Here is an 18,937-nt window from a genome sequence, read left to right on the forward strand (position 1 = left end):
GGAAGCGCACACAGAGATATTTGCACTTGAATGTATCTAGAAAGGTGGTCACTCGTGTCAAGAAAAAACCTAGCAAACACAGGAGAAAAGGTGGTAGCAGCTGACAGCTGACAGCTAAAGCACGAATAGGGATTCACATCTGGTGAATGGCTTGTAAAACAACCTTTTGGGGGTTTTCCCATCTCTTTCTCAAGTATAGCAATGCAAATATAGCTAGACGAGCTTGAAGCATGCAAGTTGTCTTTCTCTAAAGCAAGCACTGACCACTACTGGAGATGTGGTTCCAGAGCAAATGTCATGACCCATTTTCTTTCTTGTAGGACAAATCTCTGTGAAAACCAGAACATACGAGAGGTTCTGCATGAATACAGGTCGTGCCAATTGTGTCAGTAACATGTATTGTGTATCCTGCAGGTGGGAAAGAAACACAACATGATGTCTGGAAATACAATTCCTCCATCAACAAATGGATCCAAATTGAATATTTAAACATCGGGCGATGGAGACACAAAATGGCTGTGCTGGGTGGCAAAGTGTATGTGGTTGGAGGTTTTGATGGCGCACAGAGAATCAACAGCGTAGAAACATACGATCCCTTTCATAACTGCTGGTCAGAGGTAAAGTGCAGTCACATTCTCCTGTTTCATGCAGCGCTATTGAAACACATTGAAATCAAGGAATTTTGTTAGGTATTTATTGAACCTCCAAATAAATGAGCTAAATTCTAGACTATGTACACACCAATCCAGTTGAAAACCCAGACTTCAAGGAAAGCAGGCTCAAGGTAAGGGTCAGTTCTGCCATCCTGACTCCTGCTGAACTGTTTCTTATCTACAGCCATTTCCATGAAGTCAGTGGGATAAACCCTAATACTCATCAGGAGTCAAGGTGTCAGAATTAGCCCTAAGTTTGTGCAGTTAGCCCCAGTTGTACAGGGAGCTACTAATCCAGGGGTCTCCAACCTTTTCACACACAAGATCACTTTTTCAATTTAAGTGCAATGTAAGATCTACCTCAAACCCAAATACCCTTGCCCTGTTTTCTTCCCGCCCCTTTAAGGCCCTGCCTCTGCTCCACCCCTTCTCCAAGGCCTCCCTCTGCTCACTCCATCCCCCTTCCTTCCCCATCCTCACTCACTGTCACCAGACTGGGGTAGGGGGTTGGGGTGCAGGCTGTGGTCTTGAGCCAAGGAGTTTATAGTGTGGGAGGGGCTCCACACTTAGCCCAGGGTGGGGGATTGGGGTCCAGGAGGATTTTCAGGGTGCAAGCTCTGGGAAGGAGTTTGGGTGCAGGGGGACTTACGTTGGGGTTAGGAGGTTGGGTGTAGCAGGAGATTCAGGTTGGGGACAATCAAAACCCCAAAATAACCTACTTTTCAAGCAGTAAAAGCAGTAACAACAACCCCCACATGTGTGTTGGATCAGGATCTGAGAGGAAAGGACAGTGCATGGTTGTAAGAATGACAGAGACACACACAGTGTGTGAGAATGACAGATTTGCATTGCCAACCTCCCTCCATCTCCTTCTTTTTGTGTGGAGATAGGTACAGATGTGGGGGAGGAAGGACACCCTCATATCAGCGCCCCCCCTCTTCTCCCTCCCACATCCTGCACAGCAAGCCGGAGATTCTGTCAGCCGGTGGTCAGGGCAGTGCATGTGTGTTATACACCTGAATCTTCAACTGCTGGGACACAAGGTCCCGTCACAGTGGGTGGCCTTAGGGAAGGCCGATGGGCGCCCCAAGAAGTTTTATGTCCGTGTCTTTGACCGCTAGGACCGGGGTCCCTTCATGTCGGGCAGCCAACAGGCTGACAGACACCCCAAAGTTTACAGGGAGAGCTTATTACACCTCAGACTTTGACTGCTAGGACACATGATCCCTTTGTAGCGGGCAGCCTAGGGAAGGCTGAGAGATGCCCCTATGGATCTGTCCTCTGGAAGCGACACGATCCAAATGCTCAGCTCTGCCTGTATCTGTCCCTTATGACCGGCTGGAGTTCTTTTAAATTGTGCTTGGTTCTGTTACAGCAACTGAAGGAGTTGGGTTAAAGCTTAAACAGTTACAGGTTTATTAAGAAGGCTTATAAAGCATGTGGTTACAATGGCTCTTGCTCTACCTTTTAACTGCTAGCAAATACAGATCTTAAGATGGTTACAAAGGAAAAAGGAAGATAGAAAATAATGGTACCAAGTGACAGCTTAATCTATTCTATGCATGCACTAGAAACACAAAGGACACATACGGGTACAATTTTTACTCCCTTCTGCATCGCTTGATTCCAGCTCATTAGGCCAGGATCGGTCCCTCAATTCCTCGGAAAGACGAAATACGAGGTGGGCGTCCCTGTGGACCTCGGGAGGCAATGCACCTAACCCGACCAGCAGGAAAAGGGTGGATTGGCACTCAAAGTGAGTGTGCTGCTGGACCCATCTTTATACCCATGGGTCACGTATTTCTCTTTCTGATCTGTGATGCCAAATGGTACTGGCGCCAGTTCTTACAAGGGAGTTGTGAACTTAATTTACACTTGTAAGAGAGCTAACTGAATTGGGAGTACTGGAGATTTTCTCAGTGGGAGATTCCTCTCCCAGGGACGGCTGTGTGTGATCGTATCAATATAGGTGCCAGCCAGGGCAGTTCTCGCAGCCTCGAGGACAGCTTAATGACTTGATCGCTCTCTCTCATATCTATGTTTTCAGCTTACCCAGGGTCAGATGAGCCAGCATATCCGGGCCTCTTGTCAAGGCTTCAAAGACTATGCTGATTTTATTGCTCCTTCTCTGCCCTGTATGCAGGCACCTCAGAAGGGCAAACAAGATGGATGTGACAGAGGGGTAGCCTGTCTGGCTGCAGGCTCCCAGGAGGCAGCTCCAAGGCAGAGGGCAGGAGCAGCCAGACAGTAGGTGAAGGGGCAACTACAGTGCCATCACTTGATAGCTTCCGGGCCAAACCATTCAGGATCCCCTGTCAGAGGCTCCAAGATCTACTGGTAGATCGCGATCTACTGGTTGGTGAGCATTGTACTAACCCACTAGCTATAGAAGGGTGCACGCAGATCAGCATCTTGCACATTTCAATACAAATGTAAAACAGTCGTGGGGATTAGAAAGTGCAAGTTTGGATATGAGACCAGAAGCTGGCAGGTGGTCCTGTCGTTTTTATGGACGATTTGCCAGGGATCTCAGTCTGACAATGTGGAAAATTACTGCAACTTTGAATTTTCAATATGCCTTCATCTGAGATTCTCAACACGCTTTCCAAACATAAAGGGCCTCATTGTGTTTAAGCCGTGACTGTGCAGGGGAGGGGAAGGAAGTATTGGCGAGAGAGCCAGGGAGAACACGTTGCAGCCACAGCTCCGCCACCCTTTCACTGGATGCCACATGGGCATCCTCTACTGCAGGCCAAATCTGCTGAGTGGGCCCCACGCCCTCTTTTTAGAACCTGAACGAGAAGGGCCAGGGCCTTGGCTCATCTGTCGGCCTGCGCCTGACCTTGCAGAGAGATGCAAAGGTGGAGGAAGGCTCCTCGCACTCCCCTCTACCTTGTCCCCCTATTTTTGCAGCCACACTGGACGGACAGCAGGGAGCTATTGTTATGCTTAAACAAAGCACACAAGATCTTTTATGGGGAAAAGTCAGTACACTGCATTTATTGAGAATACAACAGTTGCATATGCTTTTGAATCACACACACACACACACACACACACACACACACACACACACACACACACACACACACACACACAGAGTCCCACCAGACGATATTATAGTTACCAGTCCAGAGTCTGTATAAATCTAGTGGCCAGTTAGATCGATCACAGAGGGAGAGCAGAGCCTTTCATCAGTCGAGATCCGATGCTCATCTGGAGTTGGTGGCAAGACGAACCCAAAGTTCCATAGCAAGGCATCCTGCTTTTATAATCCTTTTCTCTTTTGAAGTCTATGGATTCTACTGTGTCAGTCTGTGACTGGCGTGTTATCTTGTTGATGTCATTCATTCTCAAAACATTTCCAAAGTGCATCCTGTAATCAATCATCTTGTAGGGGTGCTTGCTTCACTTTAAAGCTGTCAATCTGCCAACTCGATCACTCCTTGGCCATGGGTATGCACTGGTGGTAACTGATGGTTCTTCTGACGCCGATCAGTCTGTTTTCACCCATGCTCACCCCTCCTTCTTTGGCCATCTGGCAATAACTTTCGCACCTTTATCTCAACACATACGTACCACTTCCACACATAAATATCTTTTAAAAGGCCTTTCGAAGACAAGCTTAACATTAGTATTTCATATTAGGCAAAGCAAGAGGCATTGTAAATCATACAATAAAAACTTCAGCCTTCAACATCCCTCTAGTCTCATTAACATAGACACAATACCAAAACTCTATTTCCTTACTAACTAAACTCACTAAACTTTAAAACAAAAGGGCTTACTAAAGGGCTTAATTTAAATGTGATAATATGTTACCTTATATTGCTACATTATTAAACCTAAAAATACAACTATAAAAAGGGTAAAACTTTCAATCTCAACATTTTGGCTAACCGCTAAGATACTGGTAGGCATCCAAAGAGGCAAGAAGGGCCAGTGGGTTCAGCTGAGTAGAAAGGGAATCAGATCTGTGGATAATTATGGAAGCAAAGATGGATAATGGGACAGGATTAACATTTTCAGGATGACAGATGAGGGTGGACATAACCCAGGGCAATGCCAAAGCAGTGGGAAGACAAGAGGAAAAGCAGCAGAAGGTAACACAAAGCTGTGCTGGCCCTTTTCATGCAGAATGGGTCGTGCCGCCCAAGTGGCCTCAATCAAACCAATCCTGAAATAGAGGCACTGTGGGGTGAGGGGTTCAAGAGATCCCCATAGATGGAGGAACCACTTCCTGTATGGAATGAACATTGCCCTGTGAGTAGCAGTTGCAGCTGACTGTGGGCAGTTGGTCGGACTGGGTTGTATTTTAGGCCTGTATCTCAAAGGACCTTAACAAATGCTAAGCTGCCTTGAAAAAGAAACTGCTGTAGATGTCAGGACCCTGTCTGCTCAGAAACCGGCACTTCTTTTCTTTTCTTTTCTTTTCTTTTCTTTTCTTTTCTTTTCTTTTCTTTTCTTTTGCTACTCCTTATGGATGAAAGAACAATGTTTTTGATTCAAGGGAAGCTGGGTGCGCTTGGGTTTTGCCATTACTGTGTCTGAGGAGATGAATTAACAGCCCCAGGGAATCACACCTAACCACTTAGATCTGTTGGGAACTTCCCAAGTTGGGTAACCTGGCTCTTTTACACGAGGAAAACACAAGCAAGGAGATGATTTCATGCGGTCGCTCCTGTAACCCGCTACCTCTCCACTGTAGGTCAAAGAGAGCTGAGCGCAAAGGTGGGACTAATGGCTTGAAACCCGCAAACTAAACTGAACCCAAATCACAGATTCAAGCTTGAGACAATCACACCCTGTACCTTGCACCACGGTAGCCTGCATCACACCATGATCAGTCTGACGTGGATCCGGAGGAGCTCTGCTCCCTGGAAATATGTTCCCCTGCTGCATCCCCGTACAGATGAGCTCTGCTCCTGCCCCCCACTTGCCATTCCCAGAGCGTGGGGCCAGCATGACACTTCACTGAGGAGAGTGATGGAGGATGCAACAGTTCCAGTTTCTGAAAACAATTCCCATATCCTTGCTGTACCAGCTTCATAGCCCCCGGGTGGAGGTCACTCCTTTTCTAACAGGTTGAAAGGGAAAATGTTTGGTGATGTCTGTTGAAAACAAGTGCACGATAATCCACTCACCCGTCTCCAGTGTTCCTGTTCCAGCGAGCAGAGGAAACTCTCCTGCCATTGCACATGGTACATTATGTAACTGGAGAGGCACCTCTAGGGCTCATTTTACAAACCTTCTCAGAGTGACGTGGGCTGCAGCTCCCTGGGGAGGACAGCTGACGTGCCCACCATTGCCCTGGCACAGGGGTTCAGCATGCACCTACAACAGAAGATGGCTGCTGATAAATCCCCGTAAATAAGCTGGGGTGAGGCAGGAGCTACATACATCACAATATGTGACAGACCAGTGCAGCCCCCGCTCCTTAGACACGTCCCTCTGCTCTCTCCCTATCGCAGTGGGGCAGCTTTGGCAACAAGCCCCCTCTCGGTTGCAATGCAATCCCCTCTGCTGAAACTGCAGAGTATCGACTCTGGCACCCTCCCTTTTCCTGTCTGAACAAAGTGCATGCTGTGTGGAAGGGACACTGTCAAGGCCGATGCGCCTACAATCAGACCTCTCTCTTGTGTTAGCTTTTAGGCACCCCACGGGCCCCTCCTGCACCGTTCCTGTGATCACACAAGGTCTTTGCACCATGATTTCACTCTCCAGGGTGATAGCGTTTTAAAGTTAGCAGCTTCTCGAGGCACTGGGAAGGAACGGAATCTTTCAGACCCAGTCAGAACCCCAGCCAGGGCTCGCGCCCCAAAAGTCAGACTTCCAGGGAGTTCCCTAGCTGGAGCTCCCCATTGTGCCTTTTCTCTCTCATGCCCTCTCATGAGGGCTTCTAGGAATGCCACTGGAAGGTGGGCTCCTCAGGGAGAATACTGAGCCCCATAGGAAAGAAGAGACAATCACTAGTCTGAATGACATGAAAGCCAAATGGTTCTTCAGGGGTTGTTAACGATTTTTTTTAATGCTGACCTAGGCAGCTCCCCTCATGGTCAACGTGAGCTCCTTTGCCACTGCCAGCTACAAGAAGAAGCTCTATGTGATTGGGGGAGGTCCCAATGGAAAACTGGCTACGGACAAAACACAGTGTTACGACCCAGCTGTGAACACCTGGAGCTTGAAATCACCTATGCCAGTGGAAGCAAAATGCATCAATGCTGCAAGTTTCCGGGACCACATCTATGTTGTGGGTAGGTAAAGCAGTGATGCTTTTTCTCCTCTGGGCTCATGCAGCTTGTTTTTTTATTAACTCCAAAAACCTTATGGAGAAGCACAAATTATCATTATGCTTGTTTGGGAGCTCGGGGTAAGGGGTTGAGGTGGGGGATCAGGGAGGGAGTTTGTGTGAATTAGGGGATCACTAATTAACCGCCCCAACAGACTGAGGAGAGGAGGGGGTGCAGGGTCTGGGAGGGAAGTGTGACCTGGGGTAGAGGTGCAGGGGTTTGGGTTGTGACCTGGGACAGGGGTTTGGGGTGCAGAGTCTGGGAGGGGTATGGGTACAGGAGAGGATTCTGGCCTGGGGGAGGGGTGTAGAAGGAGGGAGTGCAGACTTTGGGAGAGGGTTGTAATCTGGAGCAGGAGTGCAGGAGGGGATGCAGGGAATTGGGCTGTGACCAGGGATAGCAGATTGGGGTGCAAGGTCTGGGAGGGGGTTGTGACCTGGGGAGAAGTGTGGGAGGGGATCCAGTGTCTGGGAAGTTGTACGGGGGCTGGAGAAAGGGTGTAGAAGGTTTACGTGGGGGTAGGGAATAACCATGGGGTTACGTGGGGCAGGGGGCAGAAAGGGGACAGAGGGTTGGGGGAGAGACAGGCTGTGGCTGAGAGACCTTACCTGGCTCCCAGTCAGCAGCCAAGCAGGTTCCTTAGCCAGGTCCCTGCCTTCCAGTCCCTACATGCTCAGGGGAGCGGCAGGAGCCATGTTTACTGCTCTGAACTGAATGCTGTAAGCCTGGGGGAAGAGGGAGGAGGGGCACTTCACATGCTGCCTGCCCTGCAAACAGGCAGCTGCTATTGGCTGAAACTGGCCAAGTGGAGCTACTGGGAGCAGGGCAGCATGAGAAGCCCGTCTCCCCTCCCTCCAGGCTCTCAGCACTCAGAAAGCACATGTGGCCCTTCAGCCGGATTTACTGAGTGCCGAGCAGGCGCGGGGCAGGCAGGGAGCTGGCTGAGGCTCTCACGGGCGGCATTCAACAGCTTGGCGGGCCAGATCCGGCCCTCAGACCACCTTTTGCCCAGCCCTGACATGGTGTGTTAACTTAGCAGAAAAAGGTGTATCAGGATCCAGTGGTTCTGGAGAAAATCTGACTAGAAATAAGTCCATTTTTTATCAGTGAGGTACCATTTTTGACCATTGGTACAACTTTCCTGGGGACATGGTAAATTCTCTCCTTGTCCTGTCTTATGGAGAAGGCCAGACTAGATGATCACAATGTTCTTCTTCGAGTGGTTGCTTATGTCCATTCGAAGTAGGTGTGCGCACTGCGTGCACCGCGTCTTCCGGAGCGTTTTCCCTAGCAGTACCCGTAGTGCCGGCAGGGCGCCCTCTGGAGTGGCGCCGCCATGGCGGGGCATAAGTACCCCTGCCGGTGCTGCCCCACCTCAGTTCCTTCTTACCGCAGCAACGGTCGTTGGAGCGTCTCCATATCTCCCAGTCTACTTAGTTAGTTAATGGTTCCCGTTCTCACATTCGTTTGTAAATAGTTCTCACAGTTAGATAGTTAGGTTCTTTGCTTTGTTCCTTCCCCCTTGGGGGTAAGGAATGCCAGGGCCACAAGGCTTCAAGACATGCGCTGACTGCGGGAAGTTTATGCCCAGGGGCGACCCACACGACAGCTGCCTTAAGTGCTTGGGTGAGGCTCATCTGGCTATTGCCTGTAAGATCTGCAAGTCCTTTAAGCCCCGTACTAGAAAAGAAAGAGTTTCCCACCTGAAACTTCTCCTCATGGAGACAGCGCTTCAGCCGGTGCCGCTGGAACAGCCTGCGGTGCGCAGCACACCGGCTTCCACGCGGGAGGCCCCTCACCGGCACCGCGCATCGGCGTCGAGTTCTTGGCACCGGTCGCACTCTTCTCTGATTAAAAGAGTGAAGAATTCCCGGGGAAGGTCCCCTTTGAAGAAGACAATGTCGGTTGGGCACCGCACTGTGGGCTCTCCGGTGCGCGTATCGTCCCCTCCGCACCGTCGGCGCCGAGGAGGCCTAGGTAGTCCTTGTTGCCTGCCTCCACACCGCCCGTCCACGCCGGATACATTCGAGGCGGCACAGGACCTTATTAGCCTCACGACCTCCCCTCCATCCTCGGTTGACTTGGAAGGGTCGAGGTCACCATCGTCGGAGGCTCGGCTGGCTACGGCTTCGCCCCAGCATGGCCCAGGTCGGCATGCTAAAGTGGCTTATGTGTCAGGACCACCCCTGTGGGGTCAGTACCGATCACTACTTTGGCACCCTTCTCGTCGCCGAGCCGTCACTCTCAGGGAGTTTCCAGCCATGCGCGAACTGAGCTGCAGTTGAGCTCCTTACCAGCTCCCCGCCTGACGGTGCCGGTGCCATATCTGAGTAGCCATGTGGCGTCCACTCAGACCTTTCTCTCCTTCATGGAGGTCACCCAGGAGCCGGTGTCTGTCTCTATGCCTTCATCTGCACCGGCATCGACGCAGTAGTCTCGTCAGGGCCTGGGTACCCCGGTGCCGCAACTGCCGGCCGCAACTCAACCGGTACCGGGCCTGAGCACCCCGGTGCCGCAACCTTGGGCAGCGTCACAACCGGCACCGGGCCTGGGCACCCCGGTGCCTCAGCTGCTGGCGACTCAGCCGGCACCGGGCCTGGGCACCCCGGTGCTGCAGCTGCTGGTGACTCAGCCGGCACCGGGCATAGGCACCCCAGTGCCGAAGCTGCTGGCAACTCAATCGGCACCGGGCCTGGGCACCCCGGTGCCTCAGCTGCTGGCGACTCAGCCGGCACCGGGCCTGGGCATCCCGGTGCTGCAGCTGCTGGCGACTCAACCGGCACCGGGCCTGGGCACCCTGGTGCCACAACTGGGTGCCGTAGAACCCTCGGCACCGGGTCTGGGTCCCCCGGTGCCGCAACCGTCAGCGAGCCTTCCGACACAGGGCATGGGTCCCCCGGCCCCACAGATAGTGCGGCCACGACATACTCATGTGGGTAAGCCCGAGTCAATGGCAAGGTTTGCTCCGCTTTCTTCATCGGCTCCACCCTGGCCCGAGTCCGATTATTCCTCGGACTCGGATACTGCCTCCGTCCGTTCGGGCTCCTCGAGGGCATCCTCGACCCATAGGTCCAGGTCCAGAGATAGGAGGGACCACACTCAACAAACGTGGCCTCCGCACCCACAGTGGCCTTTCTGGACCCCCTGGGCCTACCATCAGTGGCAAGATCAGCTGCCTCCTTCTCTGGGGTCGGGGACTTCAGGACATCGTTCCCAACGGTCGGCGTGCCTGTCCTGAGCCCCTCCCTCCCTTCTCCGGGCACCTCAACCCAATCCAGCGGCACCGCAACCGCCGGCACCGGAGGTGGACCCATCGGGAGCGCAAGCTACCCAGACGGCTCCGCAGTTGGCAACAACTGTTCCTGTGCCGCTTCAGGAGTCGTCGTTGTCGTCGTCCCCGGACGAGGCACTAGCAGACCCTACACCGAGTCTGCTGTCAATGGATGCCCGCATGCACCAGGACCTTCTCCGCCGCATGGCTGCCAACTTGGCCGTTCCAGTGGAACCTGTCATCGACAACACGGATCCAATGGTGGACATCCTCACGGAAGATGCGCCTGCGCGATTGGCCTTACGGCTTAACAAAACAGTATCAAAGATTACCAACGCCCTGTGGCAAACGCCGGCAACCTTGACCCCTACCTTAAAAGGGGTCGAGAGGCGTTATTACATCCCAAACTCAGGGCATGATTACCTATACTCACAACCCACCCCCGGGTCCTTGGTCGTGCAGGCCACGGTCCAAAAGGAAAGACTCCCTCAGCCGGGTCCTTCTCCAAAAGCTAGGGAGCCTAAGCGGCTGGACCTGTTGGGCCGTAAGGTTTACGCCACGGGGGCATTACAACTCCGCATCGCAAACAGGCAGGCGATGCTGCGTAGGTATGCCTTTAACACCTGGCAGGCCATCGAAAAGTTCCGAGACAGACTCCCTGTGGAGGACCGCCAGGAGTTCGCAGCTGTTGCCTCAGAGGGTAAAGTCATCTCGCGAACTGCTCTCCAGGCGGCTCTGGACACTGTGGATTCAGTGGCCCGCACGATGGCGACTGGTGTCGTTATGCGTCGGGGGGCATGGCTCCACGTCTTGGGAATTCCCCTGGATGTGCAGCATACAATTCAGGACTTGCCCTTTGAGGGCAAAGCTCTGTTCTCGGAGCACACCGACTCTAGGCTCCATACCCTGAAGGACACTAGGTCCATCCTAAAGTCCTTGGGCATCCACACGCTGGCCCGCAGCGGCGAAGGCTGCCCTATAGGCAGCAGGGAAGGGCGCAGCCCCAGGTTCCCCGTGGGGATTACTGGAGGCACTGTTCCCGGGCCTCCGGTGGAGGTTCCGGGGTGGCCGTGCACCCTCTGGGGGCTAGTGGTCGACATCGTCACCCCAGGACCGATACCCAGCGTGGAGGTCCTCACGGTCCTTCCCATCAGGGCAAGCCTCAGTTTTGACGCCTCGTTTGAGAGTCCCGTACCAATCTCCTGCCCTGGCCCCCTGTTTGGGGCCAGGCTATCCCTTTTTGCCCATGCTTTGGCCATAATAACTTCAGATGCCTGGGTTCTGAACATTGTAAGTGGAGGCTATTCTATCCCATTCCTAGGCCTGCCGCCCTCAAATCCCCCTTCGTCGTCTCTAGTAAGGAACACTCCTCACGAACACATCCTCTGTCAGGAGGTGTCTGCGCTCCTCGAAAAAGGAGCGATAGAGGAGGTTCCTCCGCAGCTGCGAGGAAGGGGTTTTTACTCCCGTTATTTTGTTGTCCCCAAACCGAAGGGAGGGGTCCGCCCCATCTTGGACCTCCGAGATCTAAACAAGGCGGTTGTAAAACACAAGTTCAGAATGGTGACCTTGGCATCGGTCATCCCAGTGCTACAATTAGGAGACTGGTATGCGACTCTCAACCTCAAGGACGCGTACTTCCACGTGGCAATTAGACCCAGCCACAGGAGGTTCCTCAGGTTTATGGTGGGCCAATACCATTTTCAGTTTACGGTGCTCCCTTTTGGTTTATGTACGGCACCGAGGGTATTCACGAAATGCATGGCGGTGGTTGCTGCATATCTCCGCAAACAAGGGGTGCACGTGTTTCCGTACCTCAATGACTGGCTGATCCGAGGTCGCTTGTACGGGCAGGTAGAAGCTCACGTGGCACTCACAAGAGCCTTTTTCCTAAGGTTAGGACTCCTGATAAATGTCGAGAAGTCATCCCTGACTCCCTCGCAACAGATAGAATTTGTGGGAGCCCTCCTCGATTCGAGGGTGGCAAGGGTGTTCCTGCCCAAGAGCAGGTTCCTCTCCATAGTGGAGCTGATCTCGGGGCTAACCTAGTCCCCTATAACGACCCCTCGGGTCTGCTCCAGGCTCCTAGGCCATATAGCAGCGTGTACGTACACGGTCCGCCATGCCAGATTGCGGATGAGACCCATGCAGGCGTGGTTGGCGAGGGCCTTCAGCCAGTCCAGGGGTCTTTGGGACTCGATAATTACGGCGCCCAAAGAAATTCTGGACTCCCTCCTATGGTGGACCCAGGAACCTGTGGTATGCAGTGGGGTCCCTTTCAATACCCCTCCCCCCTCCCTGACGCTGGTCACCGATGCGTCCGACCTGGGCTGGAGAGCGCACCTGGGGTGACACAGAACTCAAGGCCTTTGGTCCCCCTCCGAGCGAGCCCTACACATAAACGTCCGGGAATTGCGGGCGGTGAGGCGAGCCTGCGAAGCCTTCCTGCCAAGGCTCGCCCTCCGCTCGATCCTGGTTCGTACGGACAACACAGTGGCAATCTTTTACCTCAACAAGCAGGGTGGGGCGCGATCACCTCCCCTCTGCAAAGTGGCCCTGAAACTTTGGCATTTGTGTGTCACGCACAGTATCACACCTCAAGCGGAATATCTCCCGGGGTGCAAAAACCTGCTAGCGGACACGCTGAGCAGATCCTTTGGAGCCCACGAGTGGACCCTCAAGGACTCTGCTCTCCGCCAGGTTTTCCGCAGGTGGGGTTATCCCCGCCTAGACCTGTTCGCCTCGGCAAACAATGCCAAATGCAAAACCTACTGCTCCCTGCTGGGGCTGGGGAAATATTCCCTGGGGGATGCCCTGACGACCGTGTGGCCAGAGGCACTCTATGCCTTTCCCCCATTTCCCCTAATTTCCAGGGTATTGACCAGGGCAAGGACATTTCGGTCCTTGATCATTCTCATAGCCCCCAGGTGGCCCAGACAGTTCTGGGTCCCCATCTTGGTGGACATACTTGTCCAGGACCCAATAGCATTCCTTGGATCTGCTAACTCAACCCTGGGGCGAGGGGATCATGGTTCACCCGGATCTCCAGTCTCTCCACCTAACGGCATGGTTTATCCGTGGTTGAACCAACCTGAAAGGGAATGTTCCCAACAGGTTCAGATGATTCTCCTCAGTAGCAGGAAACCGTCTACTAGACGGTCATACGCTGCCAAGTGGCGGCGCTTCTCGTCTTGGGCGTCCCGGAGAGGAGTACACCCGTCCTCGGCTCCTATTCCAACTATTCTTGACTACCTTTTCCAGCTTTGGTCTAGTGGCCTATCTTTCTCTTCTATCAAAGTCCATGTGGCATCTCTCTCCGCCTTCCATGTTGGTATGGCAGGAGTCTCCTTTTTTCTAACCCGGTGGTTAAACGGTTTCTTACTGGCCTGGAAAAGCTGTACCCCTCGGTGAGGGCCCCGCTTCCCGCCTGGGACCTTAACGTGGTCCTCCACAGGCTTATGCTACCTCCCTTTGAACCACTGGCCACGTGTTCCCTGCTGCACCTTTCATTGTATGTTGCTTCCATCGTGGCCATTACATCGGCTTGAAGGGTGTCGGAACTAAGGGCGCTAACTGTAGACCCGCCCTACCTTGTTTTTTCCCATAACAATGTAAGGCTACGGCCTCATCCAGCCTTCCTCCCGAAGGTGGTATCACCATTCCACCTGTCCCAGGAGATTTATCTCCCGGTTTTTTTCCCAAAACCTCACGCCTCCTCTAAAGAGCGGGTTCTGCACTCCCTGGACGCCAAGTGGGCGCTGGCGCTCTACATTGATAGGACCAAGCCGTTCCGTAAATCACAACAGTTGTTTATTGCATTCGGTGACAGGGTCAAAGGGTCGCCTATTTCCATGCAAAGGCTATCAAGATGGGTGGTGCAATGCATCACAGAATGCTATCACCTGGCTGGTAAAACCCCACCCAGGGTGAAGGCACACTCCACCAGGGCACAGGCATCCTCGGAGGCCTTTGGTGCCCAGGTACCGATCACAGAAATTTGCAGGGCAGCCACCTGGTCTTCCCTTCACACGTTTACAACACAGTATGCGCTACCTCAGCAGGCCAGGGAGGATGCAAGGGTGGGCTCTGCAGTCCTCGAATCTGTGATGTAAATATGTAAATATGTTTCCCATTGTCTTTGTTTTTAAATGGTGCCTTATCAGTGTTGAATTGTTCAAATAAATCAGTTTATTGTTCACCTCACTTCATGACTCTGGTGGTATGACTGCTCCGACCCCTCCTCCGTGGGGTTAGCTTGGTAGTCACCTACTTCGAATGGACATGAGCAACCACTCGAAGAAGAAAAGAACGGTTACTTACCTGTAACTGTTGTTCTTCAAGATGTGTTGCTCATGTCCATTCGACTCCCACCCTACCTCCCCTTTGTCGGAGTGTCCGGCAAGAAGGAACTGAGGTGGGGCAGCGCCGGCAGGGGTACTTATGCCCCGCCATGGCGGCGCCACTCCAGAGGGCGGCCCTGCCGGCACTACGGGTACCGCTAGGGAAAACGCTCCGGAAGACGCGGTGCACGCGGTGCGCACACCTACTTCGAATGGACATGAGCAACACATCTCGAAGAACAACAGTTACAGGTAAGTAACCGTTCTTATCCCTTAAAATCTAAGGTGCTATAAAAACCAAGCAGCCCTTTGTAGATCATACAGTGCAATCTTCTTGTGCCCGGTAGTCTTGTTTTGACTTCACGTTGGGTAAAGTGTTCTCATATGTGTCAGGGAGGGAACCCTGTGGACAAGTCTTATCTGGCTAGGAACTCTTAGGGGAACGCATGTCATGAGCAAACCGATTTCTGTTTCTGTTGCAGGAGGAGCAATGAAAGCCCTGTACTCGTACAGCCCCCTACAAGACACATGGTGCCTCGTGACTCAGTTCACTCATGAGAGAGCAAGTTGCGGGATTTCCCCTTGCAACAACAAATTGTTCATCACAGGGGGCCGGGATGAAAAGAATGAAGTCATTGCCACGGTGCTGTGCTGGGACCCTGCAATCCAGAAGTTAACAGAGGAGTGTGTTTTACCGCGTGGGGTGTCCCATCATGGCAGCGTCACCCTCCGGAAATCCTATACACACATCCGCAGGATAGTGCCTGGAGCGGTTTCTGTCTGACTTAGGGAGAGACGAGAGTGCCACAGGTGACATCCAAATACCTCAGTCCCCTACGGGGACGCTAGCCAAGTAGACTGCATTGAAAGGATAATTTGTTGGAACCACTGCTACTTTTACAAATATGTGCTTGGCCTCTTTGAAAACAGGAAATCTCATTCCTCTGTACAGAACATACTTTAAATTATCTTCCCCACCTCAAATATGATGGGCCCATCTCGAATTTACTCCTGATGCACAGAAATTCCAGTCATACAAGGAAACGTGATGAACTGGGGTCGATCTGCCTCTAATCCTACCGCAGATAGGATAGTCATGCCAAACGTCAGCCCACCCCTGCCAGATGTTGCGATATTATTTATTACTATTCACCTCAGACTACTGGCCTTGCAGCATCACCCAGAGAAAAGGAGAAGTGGCATATGGAATGGCAGGCTTGCATCACTAGCAAAACTCACGTGACACCCTCAAAAGTCACACTTCTTTTCGACAATGGCATGTTACATGCAGCCAAAGGATGACATTTAAAAAAAAGGAAATCCTCCTTGCATTTCCCATCACCAAAAAAGTCCACCCCAGCTAATGTCCCTGGCTGACAGTCCCTGCAGAGATACCAAAGAGAGAATAAACAGAGCCTAAATCTCTCACCCCTACATACGGACAAACCCTAATTTATCCCATTGTAAGTTTAGCATAATTATTTTCCAATAAACCCCACCACAATGTTTGGGCTCTGGATTTGTTTTCTCTTTTAGCTAAAAAAAATCCTAACAAAGTTAGAAAGTACCAAAAAACCCCAAAACACCTTGGAATGACAATTAACAACCAAACCTAGCAAGGGTAACGGTAACAACAATGATCCTGTTAGACAGAAGGGCACAGGCCGGGGACGGGACGGGTGTTCCTACCTGGAGGAATGGACTGGGTTTAAAGAGCGCTAGATACCATTTCACCCTCCCCTCTGCCAGTATTTAGAGACAGAGTTGATCAGATTCAATCTAAAGTCCTTGCTTCCACTCAGTGACTGCTAGAGCTGACATCACTAAATAAGCTGGTCTAGGAAGTTGAACCTTAGACCTAGGACAAGTAAAGTGGTAGTGAAGGACAGGGCAGAGGATGAAGCAGGAGGCGGTTCTCCGCTCTTCACTAGGCTGAAATGGTTAAGAAGAGGGCTCAGCAACAGAGGGCAGCATTGCCACTAGAGGCAGTAGCAGAAGATACAACATTGGGCAGGGGTAGAGGCATTGCTTTCCTCCTGCATTCAGGGGTGGGAGATGAACACCTGTGGCTGCACCTCTGAACTCTGGGACTTTGCAGGGAGTGGGCTGTTGTCAAGGGAAAGGGAGTGACATGTTAAGGGGACCTTTGTCCATCAGACTTTCACATGATGAAGTGGGAAACTGAGGCACTGCCCAATCTACTGTGGGGCATATGTTATGGATTGCTTGCATACTTCTGAATCACAGTGTTTTCCCAGATTGATGCTGTTTTCCCTCTCCTTTTGATAAAAGTTTTCTTTTGTTATACACAGACTCACTGCTTGCAAGTAACAAACGACAGGACAATGCAGCACTAACAAGATGGTTTATTAAGGGGGTTGAGCTTTCGTGAGCCAGACCCACTTCCTCAGATCACATTGTGGAATTTGATCAAATTCCTCAGATCTGAGGAAGTGGGTCTGGCCCACGAAAGCTCATCACCTAATAAACCATCTTGTTAGTCTTTAAAGTGCTGCATAGTCCTGTCTTTTGTTTCAGCAAGACCAGACTAACACGGCTGCATCTCTATATTATTATTCTGCTTGCAAGTAAGGAAATATTGCCTCTTAGAGGTTGCCAGGGGTGGTGCTTCATTCTGTGGAGTATTGTTAAGAGGGACCTTTTGATATTGAAGCAGGCCCTAGCTGCCCCCGGCACCACCTGGCAGAAGGATTATAATTGCAATTCATCCCCATGCCTCTCCTCATCAGAGTCCAGATTTGTTAAGCTTCTAGGCATTCAGTGTGAGCTTGGTTGTTTTTCATGAGCTATTGGTTTTGCTCTAGAGGTTACTGGCCAGGCAGACTGGCTGCATTTAATTCCTTGGGGGGCATTATCCCTGTTTTTCTATTTAAATTCACTGCACAACTTCTAGAGTTGCAGGCCCCAAAGGACAATATGTTTTAGGGTCAGAGCCCTGCACGGGGAGGAAGCAAGATTATACACCCTGATAAATAGCTATGGTAATATCTTTGAATGCAAAACGATTCCCCTTTGTCTTTGTCTATTTGCTGCTTGTTTTTCCTCTATTGCAAAAACTCCCCCATCTTTCTCTTGAGTGCTCTGCTTCCTCTGCTCACCTGAAAGTCCTTGTCGTCCCCCACCTTGCCTCCCAGATGCCCCAGCAGTGTTCTCTGTGAGCTGTGTGCACATGCAGGAGAGATCCCAGTGCTGCCCAGCTGATTCGCAGAGCGCCCACTGCTAGGGTTGTGTTTCTGCTGGTGGTGCACATGCCTCGGTGCACATGCCAAAAAATCTGCACATGGATGGTAAAGAGTAGCGGGAACATTGTCCCCTAGTGCTGTTTGCTCACAGCATCTCCTCAGCAGAAAGAGAAAGCAACAGACGCAGGGCAGGGTGAGTAGAAGGGGCAGGTGCCAGGACTTAGCTGGAGAGACATGCAGAGGGTGCTGTACCTTGCTGGCAGGGACAGAGAAATTGTTCCCTTTGCTGGGTGGATGTTAGGGGGCAGGAACCATCTCAATTCCTGCTTTCCCCGAGGGTGGCGCTATAGGTCAGCCAACACAGGATAAGGGAGCCTCTGAAGGTAGGCAGGTGGGGTAGGTTCTGGAGTAGCTTAGGGGATACAGCATCAGGGCCTGGAGCACAGGGTGGTGAACTTGATTTCCCCCCTTGCTCCAAATGAACTGGCAAATATTTGCAAGGCCAACAGTAGGATCCTGGGTTGCTCTCTCCGCACCATGAGGAAGAGGAGTCTCTGAGCTGCTTCCATTGCCACATTTCCTTCGGTAGGTGGCAGCATGACCCTGGGTTGGTTGCCTTGGAGGTTTATTTGTATCACGAGGATTATGTCCTGGAATACAAAGGCACAGAACAAGCTGGCGAGAAGGAAAACAATTCTTGGGATCTGCAGGCGATTTCCGGGAGATGCGCAGAGTGTGGGCACCGGGCAGCACGGGCAGGTGGGCGAGAGTCCCTCAGTCTGGCCAGTTCTTCCGCAACAAAAATAACTACAGGAGGGCCAGTGCTGGGAGGGCGCCTGGCCAAGGCTGGGAACAGTTTTAGATGATTTCCCCCCGGCTGGAAAATCACAATTAAATCACAAGATACAAACCACAGAACAAAGCTAATGGTCTATGAAACACGGTAACAACCCTGTCCCTGGCAGCCACCCTCCTCCCGATTGAACTCTCTCTCTTCTCGCCTTTTTCTACCCCTCCTTCCCCCCAAGCACTTTCTTCTCATTTACTTCGCCCCTCTTTCTGGGGTAACCCCTCCAGCTGCCTAGGATGTAGTGATGTCACTGTACGGACCATTCGGGCTCGCCTGGAACGTCTCAGCCCAGCCGGGAAATCCGCTTACTCCACAGACACAGGCCTCGCC

At 52.0% G+C, this 18,937-nt stretch overlaps 1 protein-coding gene across 3 annotated transcripts in view; it reads left to right on the plus strand.

Moving 5' to 3' along the window:
* The window catches only part of KLHL6 (kelch like family member 6), a 78,232-nt gene extending 61,297 nt beyond the window's left edge, over positions 1–16,935 (plus strand). Inside the window, exons 6-8 of one of the 3 annotated variants that reach the window (XM_075937469.2) lie at positions 415–617; positions 6,694–6,907; positions 15,037–16,935. In XM_075937469.2, coding sequence (XP_075793584.2) covers positions 415–617; positions 6,694–6,907; positions 15,037–15,338 — 719 coding nt within the window. In that variant the 3' untranslated portion in view covers positions 15,339–16,935. The remainder of the gene's footprint in view (positions 1–414; positions 618–6,693; positions 6,908–15,036) is intronic. The other 2 variants (XM_006125198.5, XM_006125199.5) reach the window with 2 other exon arrangements.
* Positions 16,936–18,937: the final 2,002 nt, after the last annotated feature.

This window comes from Pelodiscus sinensis, chromosome 10 (assembly GCF_052426305.1).
Source record: "Pelodiscus sinensis isolate ZL-2025 chromosome 10, ASM5242630v1, whole genome shotgun sequence".
Classification (NCBI taxonomy): Eukaryota; Metazoa; Chordata; order Testudines; family Trionychidae; genus Pelodiscus; species Pelodiscus sinensis.